General features: G+C 44.8%; 1 protein-coding gene across 11 annotated transcripts in view; it reads left to right on the top strand.

Moving 5' to 3' along the window:
- The window catches only part of OBSCN (obscurin, cytoskeletal calmodulin and titin-interacting RhoGEF), a 745,212-nt gene that overhangs the window by 338,401 nt on the left and 379,937 nt on the right, over window positions 1–26,874 (top strand). For 7 of the 11 annotated variants that reach the window (XM_029588301.1, XM_029588307.1, XM_029588308.1 and 4 more), the window contains 10 exons: window positions 3,779–4,045; window positions 4,531–4,800; window positions 5,525–5,794; window positions 8,245–8,514; window positions 9,035–9,301; window positions 9,750–10,013; window positions 10,361–10,630; window positions 16,335–16,598; window positions 16,794–17,060; window positions 24,516–24,782. In XM_029588301.1, coding sequence (XP_029444161.1) covers window positions 3,779–4,045; window positions 4,531–4,800; window positions 5,525–5,794; window positions 8,245–8,514; window positions 9,035–9,301; window positions 9,750–10,013; window positions 10,361–10,630; window positions 16,335–16,598; window positions 16,794–17,060; window positions 24,516–24,782 — 2,676 coding nt within the window. The remainder of the gene's footprint in view (window positions 1–3,778; window positions 4,046–4,530; window positions 4,801–5,524; window positions 5,795–8,244; window positions 8,515–9,034; window positions 9,302–9,749; window positions 10,014–10,360; window positions 10,631–16,334; window positions 16,599–16,793; window positions 17,061–24,515; window positions 24,783–26,874) is intronic. The other 4 variants (XM_029588305.1, XM_029588306.1, XM_029588303.1 and 1 more) reach the window with 4 other exon arrangements.

Raw genomic sequence — 26,874 nt, 5'->3', positions numbered from 1 at the left:
CTTGTCTTTGAACTCTAAAGCTAGGAGTGTTCTATTTTCGTTATTTGAATGGGTATGTTTGGACAATCCTGGATTCCTAACGCTGGTACATCATATACAATATAGCTATGTTCATGTCTATTTTTATCTCTTGCATCCCATGGAAAGTATTGGATAGTATTTTGATTAAAAGAGATAGCTGCCAGGAAGGTATATGATGCTCTGGGGTGTTTTGCCTCTTCCAAATCTCTTTCTATGATCTGATAAGCACTCTTAAAAAATGGAAAAAGCTTAGATTTATTTTTTTTTTAATTTGGTTACTTCTATTAATTCCTCACTCAGTCAGGCTGCCAGCATACGGGTAGATTATAAAAATGCTGCACGTTTAAAACAGGGGTTATGCGCGTGGCCGGGCCCCTTTGAAAATGCACGTGGCGTGTGCAAGGCCCAGCCACGCGCATAACCGCTGTGACGCGCTGAAGTGCTGGGGCCAGAGAAAGGTCTGGGGGGCGGGGAGCGGGGAGCGGCAGGGCTGGAGGCGGCCATTTGCTGCTGTGCCGGGGAAGAGCGCACCAGCAGTCGGCTGATGCGCACAAGTGCTTGTGCTCCAACAGAGCAGTAAGCAACAAAACAAAGAAAAAGGTAGGAGAATGGGTTTAGGGGGTGGGGAGGAGAGGGGAAGAGAGAGGGAGTATGGGTAGGGGGGGTAAGCCCGATCTCGTCGCCGCGCGTACTTTTCTAAAATCAGGCCCCCCCGTGTGCACCGCCCACACATCCGCGCACAGCCCACCGATTTTATAACATGCGCTCGCGCATGTTATAAAATTGGCGCATCCATGTTTGCGTGCTGGGAAATGCATGCACACGGATGCACACGCGCACCTTTTTAAAACCTACCCCACACTGCTTAGATCTGCTTTTTCCAAGCAGTTCTCATAATTTACTTTTGCACAGGTGGCACCGAGTTTCTTTTAGGCTTTCAATTCCTGGTGAGCCATTTCAACTTATGGGCAGTCTCCACCATACTTAAATGATTTGAAGCAAATATCAAGTTTATCATTGAATGATATCTTAAAGTCAGATGTTTGTTTGAAAAAAGAATTGAAAAACAAGCAGTATTTCTGCCCTGGCATTCTGGACAAATGAAGGTTTAACAAATAAAAAAACACAAAACAAAAAAAATTGTGTAACCCCCCCCCCCCCGATAGGGCACATAAAATGTGAGAGGCGTCTGATGCCTGTTCATGAACCCTGTGGGTTCATATAAAATCTCAGTGGTCCAGCAGATGATGCAGTGCACTTGGCTGGATAGAGAACAAAAACAAAATACTTCTTTCCCCTCTGTAAACCCTCCGGGTGCTCACCAGTCTACTCTCCCTATTATGGGTGCCTCTTGATGAATCCAGACCTGGAGATGAGGGTCTTACCTGTAGGGAACACCCAACCAACAAAACTTTCATTTAAAAAATTCTGGGCTTCCGGCAGTCAGGCTAGAATAACTATAAAAAAAAGCACTGAGTTAATCAGATTCACAGCATTTTTATAGCATTGATATTACAGCAGTATCATCAGCATCAACAAAGCTCTCTTCCTCCAAGTCTTCACTTGACTAACCCAGCACAACAAAATCCAATCACATTCAGGGCCGGTGCTAGCTTTTTTGCTGCCCTGTGCGAAAAATTACTGTGCTGCCCCGCCCCTCCCCGATTCATTCTGTGTCTGTATCGGGCCCATCAAATAAACCCCAGTTCCATCCTGCCATCTATATTTTAAAAAACTGACCCCCCACCCCCCCCCCCCAGGAGGCGTAGCCTAGTGCTTAGAGCTGTGAGCTATGATCTGGGGAGACCAGGGTTCAAATCCCACTGTCATTCTTTGTGACCTTTGGCAAGTTACTTTACCCTCCATTGCCTCAGGTATAAACTTAGATTATAAACTCTCTGGGGATAGGGAAATACCCACAGTACCTGAATGCAATCTGTTTTAAGTGCCAAAAAGCAGACTATAAATGTTTTTTTAAAATAAATAAATAAGAACCCATAGATAGGGAAGGGTTTTAGGTACCCTAGGCAAAGCTTACATGCCACAGACCCACACAATTAAATTATGCATTTATAACAAATTTTATATGAAAAAGAACATTCAAAAGTACAGTCTCCTGAGGCAATAATAACACTTACAGCATGTTTATGATATTTACATGCACTCCTGTGGTGCCAACCAGCAAACTCAGCCAAAAAAGACACTTGGGATTCCTACGGTATTAGACCTTTTGTAATGTGTATTGTGAGTGATCTTGGCCCTCAGAAAGCCACAAATAAGCAGAATTACCATTACAATATAGTAAACCTCCCCTACCAAAAAAAATCCTAACAATCATATCTATGAAAAAGCAACACTGCACATATTACACCAGGCCCTAGAACACCAATAAAACTCTTATTAGGAAACCAGGCTGCTATGGATCCCTACATAGAAATTACATGCCAGCAAAATACCTCACCTCAGTCACATATGCAGAACTCAGGCAGACCCTGACCAAATACAGAATAGAGAGTCCAGAAAGTATAAATAGAAAAGTGTTAAGAAGAACTGAACTAGAATCCACAAAAAGCCAGCTTCTATATGCAGAGCAACAATGGAAAAACAGAAACATTATCATTCTTCATAAAACATTAAATAATAAAATCAATGAATATAAAACATCAATCATAATAGTAAAATCATATTCATAAAAATAATAAATAGTTCTATTCTCCCCCAAAATTAAATATTGTGAAAGAGCAGAATCATCAAATTATACTCAATAATTAAAACTAATAAGGATTAAAAAAATCTTCTGCACTTCATACTGTGATCTGATTTCCAGTCACCCTGAGATTGCCATGGATTGAGGGAGGCAAGGCCACACAAATTTTATCTTTTCTCTCACACACACATGCACAATAACACATTTATTCTCTCACACACTTCCTTTCTCTAACATACACAGGCTCCCTGTCCCTCACAGATACATTATATATGTGTGTGTATGTGTGTGCCTGAGAGCCTATATGTGACACATGGGCTCTCACAGGCACACAAACATATACAAACACACAAGCACACTGGCTCTCACACAGACACATTCACAGGCACATAGGCTCTCACACAGACACACGAGACACACGCACACACACATACACACATAAACAGACACACAGAAACACATACACACACAGGCTCTCACCAGACACATATACACCCACATAGGCTCTCACACAGACACACTCACATGCACACACACACACACACATATAGGCTCTCAGAGACACACGGGCTCTCACTCACTCACCCACACATACAAGCTCACACACATACATGCAGCCTTTCTCCTTCTTTTCCTACTGGCAGGTTAGATTCTGCTGGTGGCTCCATGGCCTCTCCTGGTTGCAAATGCACGGTTTGCACACCCGGTCGCGCCGGGCCTGATCACATTCCCTTACAGAAATTCTCAACCTGGTCCTTGGTACACACCTAGCTAGTTAGGTTTCCAGGAGACCCACAATGAATATGCATGAGGTAAATCTGCATACAATGGAGGTAGTGCATGCAAATCTCTCTCATTGTGGATCTCTTGAAAACCTGAGTGGCTAGGCCAAGGACTGGCTTGAAAACTCTTGCTCTAGAGGATCCTTTTCCCTTGTTTCTTAAACCCTGGCCGGGGGCGGTCACTGAGATGGTTGTTAGAGGATGTAAAACTGGGGGGGAAAAAATCATGAATTTTATTGTATTTTTTTTTTCATTCCACATTACCCAGAGCTGCCAGCACTTTTCAAAACAGAACTGAAGAATGAGGAAGCTGCAGAAGGTGGAACAGCCACCCTTCACTGCGAGCTGACCAAGGCCACTGCTTCAGTGGAATGGAAGAAGGGACTCAGGGTGCTCAAGCCAAGTGAGAAGTATAAAATGAGGCAGGAGGGTGGCATTGCTGAGCTGCTAATCTGTGATCTAGATGAGAAGGACGCTGGAGATTACTCTTGCATCTGTGGGGAGCAGCAGACAACAGCGGCCCTGGCAGTGAAGGGTAAGGCAGTAAATGCATTGCTCCACCTCTGGTTTCATAAGAACTCATCAGTCCCATGCTCACATATTCAGTTTTCCATGACCTTTCAGTTTTTGTCTACTGTTGCTGTGCTTTTGTCTGCTGTCCCTTTATGTTATTGAGGATTTCTTTGCTTGAGCATCACATTTTGAGCCTTCTGGTGAAGAAAAATGCCATTCAATTTTTTTCCTAGATCTCTAAGGCAATGCCGTTCTCTTGCTTTTCTTCCCATTTGCCTAATTATTTCTTCTTCTCTTCATCACTGTCAAGTATGTGCATTTTAGGGATTGTAATCTAACAGCCCTCTTTCTTATCTGTCTTGCTGAGCCTAATCTCAGGGAGGTACATCTGGTGTGCCAGATTATTCATCTCACCCCAAATTCAGAAGAAAGCGGGCTTTGAATAATAACATTTCAATTAAGAATTTGTGGGTTCTGAACCCTGCCTGTTCCTATTATATTCCCCAGCCCTCCCTGCACGTTTCAGAGAAGAACTGAAAAAGGAGAGAGCCACAGAAGGAGAGACAGTCACTTTGCACTGCGAGCTGACCAAGGCCGTTGCGGCTCCAGTGGAGTGGAAGAAGGGACACAGGACGCTCAAACCAAGTGACAAGTACAAAATGAGGCAGGAGGGTGCCGTCGCTGAGCTGCTAATCCGTGACCTCGATGCGAAGGATGCTGGAGATTACACTTGCGTGTGTGGCGAGCAGGAGACCAGCGCGGCCTTGGCAGTGAAGGGTACAGTTTTATCTGCAGTGGTCCATACCTACACCTACTGTAATATTGACTCAAGCGAAAATGACAAGGGCGGGGAGGCTGGCACCTTATGGGCTTAACCAATTTACTGAAGCATGAGCTTTCGAGGAGCAGAGTCCACTTTGTCAGAGCATTAGTCAAGCAGTGGCATACTCGCATGCTCCGTTTCGTGAAATTTCTCCTCTAACATCTACTGACATTCACTTCTTTTATATTTCCTTATATCTTCCTGTTCTGTGCAAACATGCCTCTTTACTCTCCTATCTCCCCTTCTTTGATCCTCATTTTCATATTTGACTTTTCTGTGTATTAGGCTTTTCAGTCTGGTCATATGTAGCGTATCCGTTCATGAATGATGAACTGTTCTCTGATAACAGGAGGACAGGCTGCGATGAACAATTCTGCACAGAGCTAAGCTGCACAGGGTGGCAGTTACTGTCCTTAATGGAAGGCAGGGAGGTAACCAGAACGAGGTGGCAGTTAGTTATTGCCCTTTACAGAAGCATGGAAGAAACCTGCTCAGGGCAGCAATTACTATCCTTAAGAGAAGGCACAGGTTAACCTGCACGGAGCGGAAGTTATCACCCTGAACAACTTGCTGAGCAAATTGGATGGACCATTTGGGTCTTTATCTGCCAACATTTACTATGTCACTGTGTTGTTATGGTAGGGGTTTATGGCTGTTCTGCTCTTAATGTTCCCTCAGAGCTTCCAGCACTATTCAGAGAAGAACTAAGAAGCGAGGAAGCCACAGAAGGAGAGACAGTCACTCTGCACTGTGAGCTGACTAAGGCTGTCACTACTCAAGTGGAGTGGAAGAAGGGATACAGGACGCTCAAACCAAGTGACAAGTACAAAATGAGGCAGGAGGGTGCCGTCGCTGAGCTGGTAATCCGTGACCTTGATGTGAAGGACACTGGAGATTACACTTGTGTGTGTGGCGAGCAGGAGACCAGCGCAGCCTTGGCAGTGAATGGTAAAGCTTTATCTGCAGTGTTCCACATCTACTGTAATACTGACTCGAGCAGTGATGCACATAAATGTTGCATTTCCTAAATCGCTGTTGTGTTTCTGCCCTTCATTCTTATTCATGTAATTATTTTTTTCTATAGGATTCATACCCCAAGCATTCTAGTAAAAAGCATGTTTTTCTGGCATTAAAAAATGTCTCTAAGAACATAAGAGCATAAGAAATTGCCATGTTGAGTCAGACCATCAAGCCCAGCATCCTGTTTCCAACAGTGGCCAATCCAGGATACAATTACCTGGAAAGAACCTAAACACTAAGTAGATCCCATGCAATTGATGCCAGTAATATCAGTGGCTAATCCCTAAATCAACTTGATTAATAGCAGTTAATGGACTTCTCCTCTAAGAACTTATCCAAACTATTTTTAAACCCAGCTACACTAACTGCATTAACTACATGCTTTGGCAACAAATTCCAGAGCTTAATTGTGCATTGAGTGAAAAAGAATTTTCTCCAATTAGTTTTAAATGTGCTACTTGTTACTTCATGGAATGCCCCCTAGTACTTCTATTATCCAAAAGTGTAAATAACCGATTCACATTTATCCGTTCTAGATCTCTCATGATCTTAAACACCTCTATCATATCCCCCTCAGCCGTCTCTTCTCCAAGCTGAGAAGCCCATACTTCTTTAGCCCTTCCTCATAGGGGAGCTGTTCCATCCCTTTTATGATTTTGGTCGCCCTTCTCTGTACCTTCTCCAGAGCAACTATATCTTTTTTGAGATGCAGCGAACAGAATTGTACACAGTACTCAAAGTGCGGTCTCACCATGGAGCGATACAGAGGCATTATGATATTTTCCGTTTTATTCACCATTCCCTTCCTAATAATTCCAAACATTCTGTTTGCTTTTTTGACTGCCGCTGACAATTTCAATGTATTATCCACTATGATACCTAGATCTTTTTCCTGGGTGGTTGCTCCTAATAAGGAGCCTAACATTGTGTAACTACAGGATGGGTTATTTTTCCCTATATGACTCACCTTGCACTTGTCCATGTTAAATTTCATCTGCCATTTGGATGCCCAGTCTTCCAGTCTCGCAAGATCCTCCTGCAATTTATCAAAATCCACTTGTGATTTAACTACTCTGAATAATTTTGTATCATCTGCAAACTTGATTACCTCACTTGTCGTATTCCTTTCCAGATCATCTATAAATTTATTTATTTATTGTTTTTTATATACTGACATTCAATCTGAGATCACATCGGTTTACATTCAAGTACTGTAGGTATTTCTCTATCCCCAGAGGGCTTATAATCTAAGTGTTGTACCTGAGGCAATGGAGGGTAAAGTGACTTGCCCAAGGTCACAAGGAGCAACAGCAGGTCTCAAACCCTGCATCTACCGGTTTACCTTTATCCACATGTTTATTAACCTCCTTCAAAAAAATGATGCAGATATATGAGGCAAGACTTCCCTTGAATAAATCCATACTGACTGTGTTCTACTAAACCATGTCTTTCTATGTGCTCTGTGATTTTGATCTTTAGAATAGTTTCCATTATTTTCCCCAGCATTGAAGTCAAACTCACTGGACTATAGTTTCCCGTATCACCCTTGGAGCCCTTTTTAAATATTGGGGTTACATTGGCCACCCTCCTGTCTTCAGATGCAATGGATGATTTTAATGATAGGTTACAAATTTTAACTAATAGATCTGAAAATTAATTGGGATGCATACCATCTGGTCCAGGTGATTTCCTACTCTTTAGTTTGTCAATCTGGCCTACTACATCTTCCAGGTTCTCTTCTTACATCTAATAATGTTCTCTTATTTTATATTTCCTTACATTTTCCTATTCTCTGCAAGCATGGCTATTTACTCTCATATCTCTTCTCCTTTTTTCCTCACTCTCGTAATGGACTCTTGTCATGCTGATAAATACCTGTGCACTAGGTATTTCAATCCGTTATGCATGATGCATCATTGAATGATAACTCACTCTCTGTTAGTAAAAGGAGGACATACTGTAAACATAATGAGGTCCCTATTGAGCTGCTGTGCAGCTCAGCTAGTTAGCCAGATACATATATCCAGCTAATCCAGCCTATATATTAATCAGATGTGGCTGCACCCCTGAATATAACTAGCTATGCTAAAGTTAGCCAGATAAGGTTATCCAGCTGACTTTAGGACAGATCTATGGGCTGACCAGAGTTAGCCGGAAACGTTATCTCGTTAACTCTGACTATTGGAGTTAGCTGGATAACCTATTCGGCTAACTCTGGATAAGTATTTATCCAGTTAAGTGGTGGCCACTGATCTCCAGCAGATATTCAGCCACCGCCACTTAGCTGGATAAATCCATACTTACTGGATAAATCATGCTGAATATTGACATCAATATTGGTAGGGATTTATGGATGTTATACTCTTGCTGTTTCCCAGAACTTCCTGCATTTTTCAAAGAAGAATTAAAAAACAAGGAAGCCATAGAAGGTGGGATGGTCACTCTGTGCTGTGAGCTGTCCAAGGCCACTGCAGCTCCAGTGGAGTGGAGGAAAAGACATGAAGCTCTCACCCCGAATGATAAGTATGAAATCAGGCAGGAGGGCGCCATTGCTGAGTTGAGAATCCATGACCTGGATGTGAAGGACGCTGGAGATTACACTTGCGTGTGTGGGGAGCAGCAGACCACAGCAGTCCTGACTGTAAACGGTAATACGTGTGCTCAAAATTAACTGTCTACTTTATTTTTCTTCCACTTCCTCTCTGACACTCAGCAATGTTATCCTTTGTTTTACTCCACTAGCTCTATTTAATTAATCATTCCTGAATAGCTTGCACACATTTCCCCACTGGCCAACCCTTTGCTTGCAGTTTGCAATGTTGGGATTTATGTTATCTTGACGGTGAGATGAAGCTTGCCTTATGATTACTATTCTAAGAACATAAGAACATGCCATACTGGGTCAGACCAAGGGTCCATCAAGCCCAGCATCCTGTTTCCAACAGAGGGCAAACCAGGCCACAAGAACCTGGCAAGTACCCAAAAACTAAGTCTATTCCATGTTACCGTTGCTAGTAATAGCAGTGGCTATTTTCTCATCTAATGTTTCCAAAATTTGCCATCCTTTACTTCTCCCCCATCTCACTCTTAATTAGCAAATAAAAAGACATCCTATAGTTCTGAGTTTCTAGATTTTAATGTTTCTTTTCTGCATCCTACATCTCTCAGAGCTTCCTGAGCTTTTCAAAGAAGGTCTGAAGAGTGCGAAAGCCACTGAAGGCGGGTCAGTGACTCTGAGCTGCGAGCTGACCAAGGCCACTGCCTCAGTGGAGTGGAAGAAGGGACATAGGACACTGAAACCAAGCGACAAGCATAAAATGAGACAGGAGGGCCCTGCTGTTGAGCTGGAGATCCATGATCTTGCCTTGACAGATGCAGGAGAATACACGTGCGTGTGTGGAGAACAACAGACCTCAGCGGCCTTGACAGTGACTGGTAATACGTTAACCGCAATGTTTCAGACCTACTGCTCCTTTTCTGTGTGTTTTCTCCTCTCCCTCCTGTTGTTGTTGGGCCTCTGGCTGGTGTTCTTCCTGTGAACTGGAATCCCTTTCCTTCACAGCCACGTTTTCAGCTATCTGGGGGATAGGGACCAACGTTTAACAAGAGTTTTCTTTCCTGTTGCGCTCCAGCATGTTGTTGTCTCTTTGTACATATTTACTCTTCGTTTCATCACTATATGGCTTAGGGATCTTATCTTTCTAACCACTGTTTCTTATTTTCTTGACTGACAGTCACATCGGTGGGAGGGGGGGGGTTATCAGTGATAAACTGAATGTGTAATCACCAGCCGAATACCGAGGGAAGTGGTTCCTGGCCAAGGAAGTTCTGACTGAGGCTGTGTGGCTTCTGATACCCTGTCTCTTCACATTGCATTCCTCAGCACTCCCTGCGCTTTTCAGGCAAGAACTGAGAAATGAAGACGGGGCCGAAGGTGGGATAGCCACTCTGCGCTGCGAGCTGACCAAAGCTGCACCGGTGGAGTGGAAGAAGGGACCCAGGGCACTCAGACCAAGTGAGAAGTACAAAATGAGGCAGGAGGGTCCCATTGTAGAGCTGCTGATCTGTGATCTAGAGCTGAAGGACTCTGGAGATTACTCTTGCGTGTGTGGGGAGCAGCAGACCACCGCGGCTTTGGCAGTGAAAGGTAACGTTCGTGTTCAGAAGGGAATGATTTCTTTCCTTCCATCTTCTCTGACAAATTTTGCATTGTTTCCCTGTATTTTGTACCTCTAACCTCATATATGTAATCATTCCTACATTCTTACTACTTGTTCCAGTGTCTCTCCTAGCCCTTGAAATTCTCATTGTCTGATGTCATCTTGACCGGGAGATAAAAACTTAATGAATCACATTTGCAACTAAAGCTTCCAGAGCCATCTGTCTGTTTAACCTTGCACCTTTCCTTCCCATCCCTTCACTGAAAATAAGAACAGCCAGCAGTTCTCAGTCTTTGGGTTTTAATGTACCATCCGTCCATTTTACGCCCCTCAGAGCTGCCTGCACTTTTCAAAGTGGGAATGAAGAACGAGGAAGCCTCAGAAGGTGGGACGGCCACCCTTCACTGCGAGCTGACCAAGGCTGCCGCTGCTCCAGTGGAGTGGAAGAAGGGACCCAGGGCACTCAAACCAAGTGACAAGTACAAAATGAGGCAGGAGGGTCCCATTGTAGAGCTGCTGATCTGTGATCTAGAGCTGAAGGACGCTGGAGATTACTCTTGTGTGTGTGGCGAGCAGGAGACCACCGCGGCCTTGGCAGTGAAGGGTAAATTATGTAGGATACAAAAAACAATGTGTGCATTTTTGCATTTAGCTATAAGAAATAAGCAGTGCCATACTCTTTCACATTCAGTAGCCATCCAGTCTTAGGATGCAAACCTCCTGAATCACAGAAGGGAAACAGGATTGGACCTTGCCAGTAATTTGGACAGGAGAATATCAAGACTGTCAGATGCTATGGAAAATGTTCATTTGTTAATTAATAATATACACTACAATATAACACACGGGTCTATCCTGTAAAGTGCGGCCGCGTTTACCCTGCTCCTAAGCCGCTTTTAACTCACGTTCCGGCCGCGTTAGCCCTTCCTGCGATCCCGAATCCCCTTTAACCTATTCCTACCGCGTCCAAAAATCCCCGCTGAACCCCTTCCGCCCGCAGCATGTATATTGCATGCAAACGATCCAATTAGCTATTCCCTAGCATCCCGTAACCCGCGCCCCGACTATCGCTATCTTTCCCTGCCATTTTGTCGCGCGTTTAACCTGCAAACTTACCGCCTACCCTGACCCAGGCGGTAGAGGCATGGGTAAGGGTAGGTGGCAAGCTTTCCCCCAGCCCCCGCTCACCTGCCCCGGCCGCGATCATGGGTGCCGGTCTCCGTGGCAGCCCCAGTCCTCTCCCCTCCTCCCGAAGCCAAAAAAAAAAAAAAAAGCGAAAAAAACGTTGCAGCCCCCTCCGATGTCCGGAGGGGGCTGCAACGTTTTTTTCGCTTTTTTTTTTTGGCTTCGGGAGGAGGGGAGAGGACTGGGGCTGCCACGGAGACCGCTTTCCCCCGTGCAAGTAAGTTGTTTCGCCGCTCAGTGTCTCTTCTCCCCCCTCCCGGAGCAGGACGCGAAAAGCAGCCTTGCTCTGGGACGGGGGAAAATAGAAACTGAGCGGCGAAGCTAAAAAAAAACCAAAAGCAATTTTGTTTTTTTTTTTCAAAATTGACAATTTTGTTTTTTTTTCAAAAGCGACTTACTTTTGGGATCTGTCAAGATCCCAAAAGTAAGTCGCTTTTGGACGCCGACCCGGACCCCCAACCCGGACCCGACCTGACCGCTGTCAGTCTGTTCGCCCTGCTCCGGAAGGGGGGAGAAGAGGTGACAGCGGCGGAGCAAATTTGGCAAAACTTATCTTTTTTGCAGCCATCAGCCATCATCAGAATCATCAGGAACACGATCTGGCCCCGTAGCTCCTCCCAACAAGATGGCCGCCTGCACGGGGAAAGCGTACAATTGGCCGCTGAAGATGTGGCGTCACATCGTGACGCCAAACGTCGTGACGTCACATCTTCAGCGGCCAATTGTACGCTTTCCCCGTGCAGGCGACCATCTTGTTGGGAGGAGCTACGGGGCCAGATCGTGTTCCTGATGATTCTGATGATGGCTGATGGCTGCAAAAATAAGTTTTGCCAAATTTGCTCCGCCGCTGTCACCTCTTCTCCCCCCTTCCGGAGCAGGGCGAACAGACTGACAGCGGTCAGGTCGGGTCGGGTCCGGGTTGGGGGTCCGGGTCGGGTCGGGTCCGGGCTGGGGGAAAGCTTCGCCGCTGTCAGTGTCTCTTCTCCTCTCCTCCCGGAGCAAGGCTGCTTTTCGCGCCCTGCTGCGGGAGGAGGGGAGAACAGACACTGACATCGGCGAAGCAACTTCCTGGTATCTGTCATTTCAAATGACATTTGAAATGACAGATACCAGCGTGGCGTGAAGCCTTAGGCCCGCGCACCCAGGATACTGTATAGGCGCTCTATCCAGTATCCTGGGTAGCGCGGGACTAAGGCATTACGGACGCGGCTTACATTTGCATGTAATTAGGGTTCAGGATCGAGCGGTAGGTGAGCTGCACTGTGCGGGCGGTAACCGCGGGTGCCGTAGGCACTAACGCAGCTCTTCCTACCGCTCGGTACTGGATAGGCCTGACAGTAAGCAGTGACCAAAGCAAGGGCTGTTTTGGATGACTTTGACACGTTCATTGGATGTAGTCTTCGCGACACAGGAAATGTATTGAAATCCTTTAAAATACAAGAGCAGGTGCACTTATAAAATGTTGTAGAATAAAAATGGCATTTTTTTTTCTTTTCAAATAATAATTAAAAATATGCATTTTCCTTTTCAGCTGGGTCAGTTGAAATCTCGGCAAGGCTATTACTCTGTGATTGTAACCGCTGGCGGGATCTTAGCTCTTTATGCAGCTCTGAGTTCTTTAATCAATCAGGTCTTTCAGATCTCGAAGTAAACTTTGGTTAGTGTGCTCTCTGCACAGGGCCCTTCTCTCCTGTAGTTCCAAGACTGTGTGGCTTTTATTTCAAGTACATGTACAAGACCACTCAATCCTATAGGACAGCAGGGACTGTTTAACATTGACACTAAATCATTGGATGTGATTCTTGAATTGAACACACACAATGGGTAGCATTTAATTTCCAAGTACTTAACTCCTTTTTCTCAAATGATAAGGGCAGCTTCACCATCATTGGGCCACTGAAGTGATCCTGCAGTATTCAGGACAGATAAGCACATTGATTCTCACTGGCTTCCTGGGAGCCATTAAGCTGCTCTACAAGGGAACTGGACCATTCTAAGCAAGCTTCATTATATGCAATAATTGCTGTCACACTCCAAATCATGCTAGGAACATCACAGGGCCTTGTATTTACTCTCTGGAACATACCCAGAATCCACCAGGCTGGACCATTAGTTATCCCAGCACAGGACAATAACTTGTCTATTTTATTTTATTTATATTCCACTGTACTTCAAAGTGTATTACTTTCAGGTACTGTAGGTATTTCCCTATCCCCAGAGGGCTTACAATCTAACTGGCTGATACAGTAAAAAACGCGGGAGAGCGGGCGAGTAAAAACTGCTTTTCTGTGCACTTTCCCAGTGCCCAGAGAAATTAGTGCCTACCTTTGGGTGGCTTGGCTGCACATTTTACTTACTGAATCACACAGGAATAACTAATAGGGCCATCAACGTGCATTTGCATGTTGCGGGCTCTATTAGGTTTGGGGGGGGGGGGGGGTTGGATGTGAGTTTTGGATGCGCTATTACCCCTTACTGAATAAGGGATAAAGCTAGTGCGTCAAAAACACATGTCCAAATGCCAGCTAACAGTGTGTCGGAGCACACTGTACCAGCCTGTAAGTTTGTACCTGAGGCAATAGAGGATAAAGTGACTTGCCCAAGGTCACAGGGAGCAACAGCAGGACTTGAACCCTGGTCTGTAGCCCACTGCTCCAACCATTAGGCTACTCCTCCTCTCTGTTGAAGTTTCCTTTCCTTGTTTACTTCCTTACAAAGTTTGAACTAAAGAATTTTGACTGTAGCATGATGCTAGCTGACAGATCACGGAATGCTTATTTATTCTCAGCTATTTATGATACAATATTAAATATAACATTAAATTATATTACATAGTACATATTAACTATTAAAAATGTAACATAATATCAACTAAGATATTAATGCAATCCATAGGTGAATGGAATAAAATAAGTACAACAAATATTGTTAATTCTCTCAGTTAATCCTGCGCTGCAAAGTCTGTGCCACCTTTGTGGTGCTAATTCAACTGAAACTCAGAAGGATATAGTGTTTCCTGAACTGTTTTACCGCTTGGGAGCAGGAATTCCAAAACTTGGGAAAAAATAACACTACAAATTATGGAAGAAATATGTTTATAATCACAGCATTATGAACGCACATGGTTGCCTCATAGCCAGCTGACATTAGGTTAACTAACCAGAAGTCCACCATTCAGAAAACCAGGAATTACATGGTATGAATAGGACCTGAGTTTCAGGTTACTGATGTAACCCCAGTCCCAGGGCACATAAAATAATGAGGATATACAGGCCGATACAGTACAGTGCGCTCCGACAGAGCGCACTGTTAACCTGTCCTTGGACGTGCGTTTTCCCTTACCCCTTATTCAGTAAGGGGCGGAAAACGCACGTCCAACCCGCCGAACCTAATAGCGCACTCAACATGCAAATGCATGTTGATGGCCCTATTAGGTAGTTGCACGCGATTCAGAAAGTAAAATGTGCAGCCAAGCTATAGAAATTAGCGCCTACCCAAAGGTAGGCGCTAATTTCTTCCACCACCGGGAAAGTGCACAGAAAAGCAGTAAAAACTGCTTTTCTGTGCACCCTCCGACTTAATATCATGATGATATTAAGTCGGAGGTCCCGAAGAGTAAAAAAAGTTAAAAAAAAAAATTGGAAGTCGGCCGGCAGCTGTCGGGTCGAAAACTGGACGCTCAATTTTGCCGGCGTCCGGTTTCCGAGCCCGTGGCTGTCAGCGGGCTCGAGAACCGATGCCGGCAAAATTGAACGTTGCCTGTCAAACCCACTGACAGCCGCCGCTCCTGTCAAAAAGGAGGCGCTAGGGACGCGCTAGTGTCCCTAGCGCCTCCTTTTCCCTGTTTTTACCGGTGGGCCTAATTTACTGAATCGCGCGCACCGGCGAGTGGCCGGTGCGCACACTGGGAGAGCACTCCCGCGGACTTTACTGAATCGGCCTGTTTGTGAGGTTCAGTTTCTCTAATTTACTTTGTGGTTCAGCATTAAGGGTCATTAAGACAGTGAAGTGGACCCTGTTAGAAGCAGTGGGCAGAATACTCTTTCCTAGCTTATACAGGGAAGCGTTGCCAATCTCCCTCCCCCCCCCAATGAACCGATCTCCCCTAATTCTTGATTAGTGCTGGCCTGCTTAAAGTTTCACAAACAAAAATCATACTATGCGTAGGCTTAACCAAATTCCTAACCTTATTTTTCTGGATTTTCCAGCCAGCACCCATGTATGTTTTAGAAGAGGGTAAACATTGTGTACTGAATTCTCAGAGCTCATGGGGGTCACAGTCAGAATAAAATTGGCTGTTCTCCTCCCCCTCAGCCTCAGATCTTCTCTCATGAGGGGGGAGGAAAGCCCCTGCAGGGCCCACTCCATACTGGAGGAGTCTCTAGGCCCCACCAGCCCGTGCACTGGCTACTCCAGGACTCTACATGCTGAAGGTCCCTCTCTTACATAGTAACATAGTAAAATGTTGGCAGGAAAAGACCCAAGCGGTCCAGCCGGAATGCCCAGCAATTGTAATAGCTGCCATTCCATGCAGGTTACCTCCTTGCCTTCTGTTACAGATAGTAATTATCGCTTCATGCAAGTTGCCCCCAATTAATATGTTAGCCCTTTTCTTCCACCCTATATCCATAAGGTGTTATTTGTCTTTATCCTATGCTCTTTTGAATTCCATCTTCACTACCTCTTCCTCCGCCAACCTTTCCGTGAAGAAGCTGCAGTCTAGAATGGGAAAAGCCCATCAATTTGTCTCAGTATTTATATCTTTCTAGGCCACTTTCCCACCAATCGTGCCTTTCCAGTACTCTTAAGGAGGCAACTTCATCAAAACCCCTTTAACCTAAGTTGCTTTAAGATATCCTTGAAACCACATCCCATGGATCTCAGGTCACATAAAATGCCATCCAGATGACACTTAATAGGAGCTGCAGGTTCATTCAAACATTTTCTATAATTTTCAAACAATGACAAATCCCTGGGTCTCCCTTACCCAAAATATCATGTGTTACTAAATGAGAATGAGGCACAATTGGAAGTCCCCACCCCCCCCCACAAAGAAAGATATAGTCTATACCTGAGCTCTTTGCAGACTTTGATTCACTTTCTATCCATTCTATGTTCTCCAGAGCTGCCTGCACTTTTCAAAGAAGAATTGAAAAATGAGGAAGCCACAGAGGGAGGAAACATCACGCTGCACTGTGAACTGACCAAGGCTGCTCCAGTGGAGTGGAAGAAGGGACACAGGATTCTCAGACCAAGTGACAAATATAAAATAAGACTGGAGAGTTCCATCGCTGAGCTGGTAATCCGTGACCTTGATGTGAAGGACGCTGGAGATTACACTTGCGTGTGTGGGGAGAGGCAGACCACAGCGGCCTTGACAGTGAAAGGTAAAATTTCCAATAATTTCCCTCACTGTTACCATTTATTTAGCTTTCTGTCATTTCTCCCCAGTCCCTTTTTAGGTTTTATGTAGTGATACTAGAAATATCAATCTAACTATTGGCAAGGACAGGGCACCTAGTCTTTATTTTGTGCATTCAAATGTGCCTTCCCCCCCCCCCCCCACCCCTTGTATTTCCCAGAGTTGCCTGCACATTTCAAAAAAGAACTGAAGAACAAGGAAACCACAGAAGGTGGGACAGTCACTCTGTCCTGTGAGCTGACCAAGGCTGGTGCCCCAGTAGAGTGGAAGAAGGAACATAGGATGCTCAAGCCAAGCGACAAATATAAAATGGGGCAGGAAGGTGTCATTGCTGAGCTTGTGATCCATGACCTAGAGTTAAAAGATGCTGGAGATTATACTTGTGTGTGCGGAGAGCAGAAGACCACAGCAGCCTTGGCAGTGAAAGGTAAATTACAGAACATACAAAAATGCATAAATGCAAGACTTTTCAAATGAAATATTATTCTATGGGTCAGATTCATTTTAGCATATTCCTCATACATATGTAACTCGGTGATTAAAAGTATTTATTAAGCTAAATTATTTTTTCTTCTGCAGCAAGAATAACAGTTCCTTGAAATCGCTCTTTTGCTAGTTACAAAGGAATACAAATGACAGATATTCCTTTGAAATTCAATAGAACAGTCTTTCACATGTACTAGTATTATTTATTGTATCATGTCTTCCCAGCAGAAAGGCTGCTTTGACTGGAAACCAGTGCCTATATTTGCTAGACAACAGGGACACAAAGTGGACATTACTGGAAAGGCAGGATAGTAGAATTTATTATCATTAACTTTCCATAAAATGCTAAATTGTTATGGATGTGGACCCTTGAGCTGGCTAGAGTGTATAGGTGATCCACTGAAGGAAGGGCTCCAGTGGAACTCGTAGCCGCTTGCCTCCTATGAAGGATCGGAGGAAGGCCTTTAAAGACTGATTAGTTCATTCTGCCTCTCCATTGCCTTGTGGGTGGAAAGCAGATGTGAAGTCCAAATGAACCCCAAACTCTTTACAGAGTGCCCTCCAATATTTAGCTGTAAACTGTGAACATCGGTCTGAAGCGATGTGGAGTGCGGAATATATGTTGGGTAAAGAGTTGTGCCAATTCGGGTGCAGTTGGGCTAGTGGCACAAAGTGAGCCTCGTCTTGCCCCTCTGCTCCCTGCCACGACCTCCGGACTGACCCTGTCTGCTCTGCTCTTCTGCCTGCCTTGACTTGGACCGTCCATCTGATTCCTCCTCGCCAGGAGACCCTGCCTAGGTGAAGGTCCTGACAGGTCTCCTGGTCCTGGTCCGCCTCCCGGCTACGAGTTCCACTGGAGCCCTTCCTTCAGCGGATTACCTATACACTCTAGCCAGCTCAAGGCTGCTTGCCCTGATCCCTGGCTTGCCTCTGGTCTCCGCTGTCTGCTGCCTGCCTTGATTTCCGGTCTGTTGACAGTAACCCAGATGATGGTTTACCCTTCAGACAGAGGTAAGTCCACTACAAAGTCTGTAGAGAGATGGGTCCATGGTTCTGTTGGTATGGGAAGCGGTTGTAGAAGACCCCAAGGATGACCTGGCAAGGGTTTCTGTCTAGCGCAGGTAGGACAGGAACTGACATAGACTTGGACATCCCGCTTGACGTGTGGCCACCAATAGTATCTTGTTAGCAGCTCCAGGGTTTGTGCCTTACCGGGGTGCCCCGCTGTTAGGGAGTCATGAGCCCAAGATAGAACCTCCTTACGAAAGCGGAGAGGAATAACTGTTTTGCCCATGGGGACTACATCTGTGACAGCTACAAGGACCTTAGCTGGGTCTAGAATGTACTGAGGAGGGGTAGGAGTGTCTTCTGTCTCGATAGTGCGGGAGAGAGCGTCCGCACAAAATTTCTTTGATGTGGGCCTGTAGCGCAGGGAGAAATTGAAACGGCTGAAGAATAAGGACCATCGAGCTTGCCTGGGGTTCAGGCATTGGGCCCGACCCAAGAATTCTAGGTTCTTGTGATCTGTATAGACAATGATAGGATGTTGGGCCCCCTCCAGCCACTGACACCACTCCTCAAATGCTAGTTTTATGGCCAAAATTTCCTTATCCCCTATGCCGTAGTTTTTTTCAGCAGCAGAAAACTTCCGAGAGAAGTACGAGCATGGAAGTAACTTGTCCCTGCAAGAAATTTGAATGAGGACAGCCCCTCAGCTAAATCTGATGCATCTACCTTTACAATGAAAGGTCACTGCAGGTCCGGGTGATGTAAGCAAGTGTCTAAGAGAAAGGCTTTCTTTAGATCCTTGAAAGCATGTTGGGCTGCTGGAGGCCAATCCTTAGCATTTTCTCCCTTCTTTGTGAGGGCAGTAAGTGTAGCCACCTTTGTGAATAATGGGGTATGAATTGCCGGTAGAAGTTTACGAATCCAAGGAACCGCTGGAGAGCTTTGATGCCTACTGGCAGAGGCCAATCTTCAATGGTGGATACTTTGTCGGGATCCATATGAAATCCTGTAGAGGACACTATATATATCCCAGAAATGGCAGAGATTCTTGCTCAAATAGGCATTTTTCTAACTTAGCAAATAGGCAGTTGTCCCTAAGTTTTTGTAACACTTTCTTGACTTGTTGTCCAGATATACTATGATGGAGGAATGAAGCATATCTCATAGGACTTCATTCATCAGATTTTGGAAAACCACAGGAGCATTACACAAGCCGAATGGCATAACCAGGTACTCGTAATGCCCATCACGAGTGTTGAAAGCGGTTTTCTCACTAGATTGTAGGCCTCCCGGAGATCAAGTTTGGTGAAGACCTTGGCTCCCTGTAGCCGGTCTAGGAGTTCCGGGATGAGCGGTAATGGGTATCTGTCCTGATGGGTAATGGTGTTGAGGCCACGATAATCTGTACAAGGTCTGAGTGAGCCATCCTTTATTGCAACAAAAAAGAATCCAGCTCCCGCTGGTGAAGTCGAGGGTCGAATAAAGCCACGGTCCTAATTCTCCTGGATATAGCGTGACATGGCTTGTGTCTCTGGAAGAGATATAGGATATACATGCCCTCTGGGTGACATGGTGCCTGGAAGTAAGTCAATAGCACAATTGAAGGGACGGTGCTCTGGAAGAAGTTCTGCCTTTTCTTTCGAGAATACATCCAAATATTCGGAGTATTGCATAGGCAAAGATAATGGAGTAAGCTGCAGGGGTATGCAAGGTCATGGAACTGCAGGCAGACACGAAGAGAAGCAAGATAGGCTCCAGGCCGTTATTTGGAGAGTGTCCCATTGGATGACGGGTGAATGCTTCTGGAGCCACGGCAATCCAAGACTATAGGATGAATGGCTTTCTCTAGAACCAGAAAGGAAATCTCCTTGCTGTGAAGTAAGGCAGCTAGGCTGGTGTCATCCTCTAAACGTTTTGATCGAATTACACCAATTCTATGTAGACTTCATTGGCTCCCTATGGCGGAACGTATAATTTTTAAGATAGGAATGACTATTTTTAAATTACGCGCGTCTTCCTCGGATTTTTGGTTTAACGCCTTACTTCGGATCCATAAGCCAGCTAGAGCACTTAGGTCTTCACAACTTAATTTACTCGAAGTCCCTTCAGTGAGATTAGCCCATTTACATTACACAAGAGAAACATCTTTCTCCATAGCGGCACCCAATTGCTGGAATATGATTCCTTATGAACTACGATCTATTGAAGATGTCAAAAAATTTAAAACTGCCTTTAAGGAATATTTGCTGAATCGTGTGTATAATTGTTAAAGGTAATACTTGAACAATTTAATGCATAAGGTACTGAATATCAGATAATTTTTATTAGTTTGTTTCTATGAAACTATTCTATTTGTATTTGTTTTAGTTTGTGTTGCTTTTATTATGTGTGTGTATTTTGTATATCGCCTAGGCCTAACAGTGTTAGGCAATTAATAAATTTTATAAATGTAAATGTAAATGTAAATGTACTCCTGTGCGAAGTGTCACAGGGATCATAGTGGCAGAGATACAGCCTGGGAGTGGTGTGCCATGGATGGAAGAGATCCGTAGTGGCGGTGTGTGATGCTGTACAGAAAGTCGCAGCTGTTGTACGAGATCTGCCAAGATAAAGTTTCCCCCGGCTCTAGAGTCAATGAAGGCAAGAGTGGAGAACGTTCCCCCAGAATATTCAAGAGTAACTGGAACAGTACATTGAGGAGCAGGATTTACGTAGCCTAGGGTCAGCTCCCCGATGACACCTAGGCCCAGGAGTTTTCCGGTTGCTCACTGCATTGAGCCAGCAGATGGCCCTTACCACCACAGTAAAGACAGAGGCCTAGAGAGTGACGGCGCTTCCTCTCTTCTGGGGTCAGAGGGTTGCATCCCAGCTGCATAGGTTCTTCACTGTGACTGGTCGAGGAATCGGACGAGGAAGTCAGAGGATGTGAGAAGGAGGGAGCCAGTGAGACTGCCCTTCTAGCAGGCTTGACTTCCCGAGCTCATTGCTGAAGCCAGCGGTCAATCTGACCTGCGAGGTCTATTAGAGTCTCAAGGTCCTCCGGGAGATCCCGAGCAGTGAGTTCGTCCTTTATTTAGGGAGACAAGCCTTCCAAGAAAATGCTCCACAAGCTATCATCTTGCCAACCTAGCTCTGATGCTAGAGTCCAGAACTCCACCGCGTAGTCAACCAGGAGGCGGGATCCCTGACGGAGGTGCAAGAGTTCAGTAGCGGTAGTGGACTGCCCAGCTGGTTCATCAAATAAGTCTTGAACGTGTGGATAAACTACTGAATATCCCCAAGCAAGGAGTCACCTCGTTCCCAGAGTGTAAAGGCCCAAGCTAGGGCTTGCCCATCCAAGAGGGATAGCATGTATGTTGTTTTAATCTGGTCCGATGGGAATTGTGCTGGTTGCAAGGCAAACCTCATGAAACAATGGTTCAAAAACCCATGGCACTGCTTCGGATCTCCTGCATATCACGGCAGTGCTGGTAGGTGTAACGATGCAGCTGGTCAAGGAACAGAAACCGAGACTGGAGGTGGTGCTGCTATAGGAGGGGTGGCATCCAGACGATTAGCTAACCTCTCCGCAGTAGCCGCCAGGACATCCAAGCAGTGTTGCTGCTGCTGCAGATGTTGAACCATGTCAGGAATGGCTTGAAGACCAGAAAAATCCACCGGGTCCATGGTCTTGGCAAACTGTTACGGATGTGGACCCTTGAGCCGGCTAGAGTGTATAAGTGATCTGCTGAAGGAAGGGCTCCAGTGGAACTCATAGCCGGGAGGCGGACCAGGACCAGGAGACCTGTCAGGACCTTCACCTATACCAACCCTCGTTCCCCACAGGTTAAGCCCTTCGGTGCCGGGGCCGGCAGGACTTAGGCGGGGTCTCCTGGTGAAGAGGTATCCGATGGATGGTCCGATGGATGGCAGAAGAGCAGAGGAGACAGGGTCAGTCCGGAGGTCATGGCAGGCAGTAGAGGAGCAAGACGAGGGACAGACCAGAAATCAAGGCAGGCAGCAGGCAGCGGAGACCAGAAACAAGCCAGGGATCAGGACAAGCAGCAATGAGGAATACCAGAAGACGAGCCGAAGTCAGGAGCCAGAGAGTCAAGCCGAAGTAAGGTCAGGAACTGGAGTACAGAGGAGAGAACGAAGTAAGGAATAAGGAACAAACTGGTATGGAGCAGGAATCAGGAACAAGCTGGAACAGAGCAGGAATCAGGAACAAGCAGGAACTGCAACTAGTAACTCACAGGAGTTGACCTGTTGCCAAGGCAAGGAGCTGTGCTCTAGGCTGGGTTTAAATACCCTAGAGCGTCTGACATTATCCCTGGACCCGGGCCAGGGATAATGTCAGATGCCATGGCCCCTTTCCCACCATGGCCCCTTTAAATCTGGAGCCCCTGCATGTGCGCGCGCCTAAGGGGCAGAGTCTGCAGTGAAGGATCGGCGGCATCTCCTTCATGGAGGGAGCACAGCGAGAAGGCCCAGCCATGGCCCGGAGCCGGACGGAGGACACCGCGACCAGCTGAGAAGAGCAGGAGGTGAATTGGGGAGCCGAACGCAGACTCCCGCGATCTGGGTCCTCAACATAAATTAGATTTGAACTGATAGATATCCTTGCATCAGAGCTTGGGTGGGCAATACCTGTCTGAAGCCAATGAGACACAAGGGATAGATTTGCTAATGAACCTTCTTAATTAAGTATAAAAGGTGGTTGTCCTGTTTAAAGGGACAGAGTGAGAGAGATACGGGGAGGTAATCATGAGGTGAGATATAAATTACAGCCTCCAGCTGGCTATTTGTAACAAAGAAAAAATAGTTCAATTAGCTGGTTATTTACTTGTAGTCATTATCTTAAGAAAATTACTTATCGAGCAGTACTGACACAAATAGCTATTTACTATTTTCTAGCAAGAGACAGGAAGGTGATTTGTAGATATTTCCTGATTTTGTTTTCATTTCACGCTAGACAAATATTATTAAAAATAGTATCTATATACATTTAGGGGCAGATTTTCAAAGGGGTACGCACGTAAGATTCGCGCGTACCCCCCCGAAAACCTGCCCCAAGTTCCCTCTGCGCGCGTCGAGCCTATGTTGAATAGGCTCAGCGGTGTGCACAAGCCCCGGGGCTTTCCTGGGGTGCCGTGTCGGGGGCGTGTCGGGGGCGTATCGGGGGACGTGGCCGAAGCCTCTGAAACTGCTCCCGGCCGGGGAATCGTGCAGCTGGCGCGCACGAGTTACGCCTGCCTTGGGCAGGCGTAACTTGTCAAACAAAGGTAGGGGGGTTTAGATAGGGCTGGGGGGGTGGGTTAGGTAGGGGAAGGGAGGGGAACGTGTGGGGGGGGGGGGGGGACGGAGATAGGCTGCGCGGCTCGGCGCTTGCAGGTTGCCGATTTTGCACAGCCTTGCGCGCGCCGACCCCGGATTTTAAAGGATACACACGGCTACACGCGTATCTATTAAAATCTGGCGTACTCTCGTTTGCGCCTGGTGTGTGAACAAAAGTACATGCGGGCGTACTTTTTTAAAATCTACCCCTCAGTATCAACCATCTGATTGGCAAAGACGTTAATCTAAAGGTTCAACCGTCACAAGAGATTAAATTGAGAATTTCTGCTAATATTCTGGCAAGAATTTAGGTGGAAATTTTGAGATTTTTCCTGAATGAACTGAGATGTAGGACGAGATATTGGTTTTCTGTTATAAATTACATAAAGCTGATTTTCTTAATTTTCCAATGCTAAGAAATTCTTCTTTCACTATAAGAATTGAAAAGTGTTATGTAAATATACATGCACTGATTTTGCTCATTTTACTTGCAATAGTAATACATTGTGTGCTTATTTTTATTTTCTGCTTCAGTCTCGCCTCCCCATCCCTGGTAGGACCTTGAGTTGTGTGGGTGTGATACACATGCCCATTCTAAAACACACAGCTGAGAGGTGGAGTTATTTATGTAGCCTCTCCCATAGGTGGTGGAGGTTTACACATAGAAAATGGGAGGAAATATATAAACATGCCTGGCCTATGTACTGTATTCTATTCTCCTCCTTACATCTATACAGATTCTTTACATCTTTTCATATTCAATTCTACCTACAAGAATTCCCTTTCTGGGTCATAACTATTTAAAAAAATGCACAATAATGTTCTCAATTACAATATCCTACAGATCTCTAATCTGCTTTGTTGTAGCTCTCATTGTCTCATCTTTAATTCAGAAATGTATTCTTCCCTTCATCAGTCCCCTTTTTCCCCTATCCAGAACCAAATTTATAAACTTATTTTCCTTAATTTTCTTATTAGACCATGAAATCTGTGAGGTAATGTTCCACAACCTTACTTAGAAATAACTAAAGATAAAGAAGAGATCCATTCTCTATTACTGTTCATTTCTCAGAGTTACCTCCACATTTCAAAGTGGAGCTGAAGAACAAGGAAGCCACCGAGGGTGGGACAGTCACTCTGCACTGTGAACTGACCAAGGCCTCTGGCACAGTGGAGTGGAAGAAGGGACACAAGGCACTGAAACCAAGTGACAAGTATGCAATGAGGCAGGACGGCCCCATTGTTGAACTGCTAATTCGGGACCTCGATATGAAGGATGCTGGAGATTACACTTGTCTGTGTGGAGAGCAGAAGACCAAAGTGGCTTTGACTGTGAATGGTAAAAAACAAACAAACCAAAAACATACTCAAGATGATACCCTAGCTATCTTTTCCTCTGAAGAATTCAGCAGTTTTATCCTCAGTTTTCTACTTCTAACTATATCTAATTAATCTTTCTTGAATTACATTTTTATTCATCTTTTTTGCCCGGTTCCTTAGAATTACCAATGTTGAGATTCAGATTGCCACCGTGATAGTGAGGTTAAGCTTGCATCCATGAATAACATTCTCAACTAATACTTCTGACATTTATTTTATTTATTTGCTTAACTATTTTACCCATCCTATCGAAGGTGCCCAGAATGTGTTACAACATAACATTCGTAAGAAAACACGATAAAAAACATCCCATCTGCTGACCCTCTCATTTCACACACTACCACAGCTCATTCTACCTAGTTTGCTACAGGGAACAATAAAGTTTTTAATCCTTGTCTAAACTGCTTTAGGGTACCCACTTGGTACAAGCTAACTGGCAATTTATATCATAACTGTGGAACTGCACAACAGAAAATTTTTTTGCTAAAAAAAATTTACAACCAGCAAAGTTTTTTGCTGGTTGTAATGTAAACCGAAGTGATAATTAATCCTGTTAATTGAACCTCGGTATATAAAAGCTATAAATAAATAAATAAAATACAGGCATGAGCCTTAGCATGAACCACTAAAGCAAAGATGGAACCTCTAAATAACCCACTACTGTAAACCGTTCTGATGGCGAAACCGAATGACGGTATACAAAACATGTTAAATAAATAAATAAATAAATAAATAAATTACTTGGGACTGTAATCCTGACATGGTTGGTGTCTGGGTAACCTCTTGGTTAAATAGGCCGGACCCATTTTGTTCTGTACTTTGAATGTCAGAATCAAAATTTTAAATAAAACCCACTGGACAACTGGCAATCAATATAAATTTCACAAAATAGGGCTGACATCTTCTTTAAAACCTGCTTTAACCAACATTCGAGCTGCTACATTGAACCCACTATAACCTGCCAATATTGCAGGCAATCAATCCCAAATGTATGCAATTGCAATAATCTAGATGTGACATAACTGCATATAAGATCTTAGGGAAGTCATATTGTGAGAACAACTAGAGAATCCTTTTTAACTGACTTACATAATAGAAACTTGCCCAAGCCACCCCTGCATTGTGATGTTCTAAGGACAAGCTCAAATCCTGTCCACCCCCAAACTTCTTACATAGTCCACAGCCAAAATAAACTCCTGACCCCATAACACCGAAGGCCAAATGGATTGACAATCAGCACTCCAATCCCATAATAGCTCTCTCTTTTGGGTTTTCAATTTCAGTTTGTTTACCTTCATCCAGCTCTTAATGGCCTACTCCTAGCTTACTCAGCTGTTCTACTTCATTTTCCCCTAATGGGATATAAAGATGAACATCATCCGCAAATACCTAAAAGGATACCCCAAAAGCAGACATAATTGTAGCAAGGGGCTCCAAATAAATGTTGAATAACAGGAGTGAAAAAAAAAGCCCCTTGAGAGGCCCTTGATGACTGTAATTTTATTCCCCAACTCATATATTGTGATTTCTCAGCCAAGGAGTAAAACCGAGTCAATGTAATTTTCTTCATGCCTTTGGCTGCCAACAGATGGAACAGTGTAAACTGGTTGATCGTGCTGAATGCAGCACCAAGGTCTAACGACAGCTAAAATGAATCCACCCCTTTATTAATATATCTTGACAAATTATCCATAATCGCAGTCAGGACTGTTTCAGTACTATGGTACTTTCTAAATCCTGACTGCCCTTTATCTAACATTCTACTTTCCTCCACAAATTCTTGAAACTGCCTTAGTACTGTTTTTCCGTAAGCTTAGACTAAATCAGTAATTGAGAAACTGGCTGGTAATTTTCCAAGTTCTGTGGATCAAGAGAAAGCTTCCCAAGAATAGGGCCAATAGAAGTTGTCTTTATCAATGCTGGAAAAACCCGGCCTGTATCCAAAGACTTAATGATTGAAGACTGTTCAGATTTTGCAACTATCCTATCCAGGGACTGAAGCAAACTTGTTGGATGTGGATCTAACTTTGAAGTAGCTGAGTGAACCAACT

Source organism: Rhinatrema bivittatum, chromosome 2 (assembly GCF_901001135.1).
Source record: "Rhinatrema bivittatum chromosome 2, aRhiBiv1.1, whole genome shotgun sequence".
Lineage (NCBI taxonomy): Eukaryota > Metazoa > Chordata > Amphibia > Gymnophiona > Rhinatrematidae > Rhinatrema > Rhinatrema bivittatum.
The sequence above is the reverse complement of the archived record's forward strand: the minus strand, read 5'-3'. Positions and strand labels throughout refer to the sequence as shown.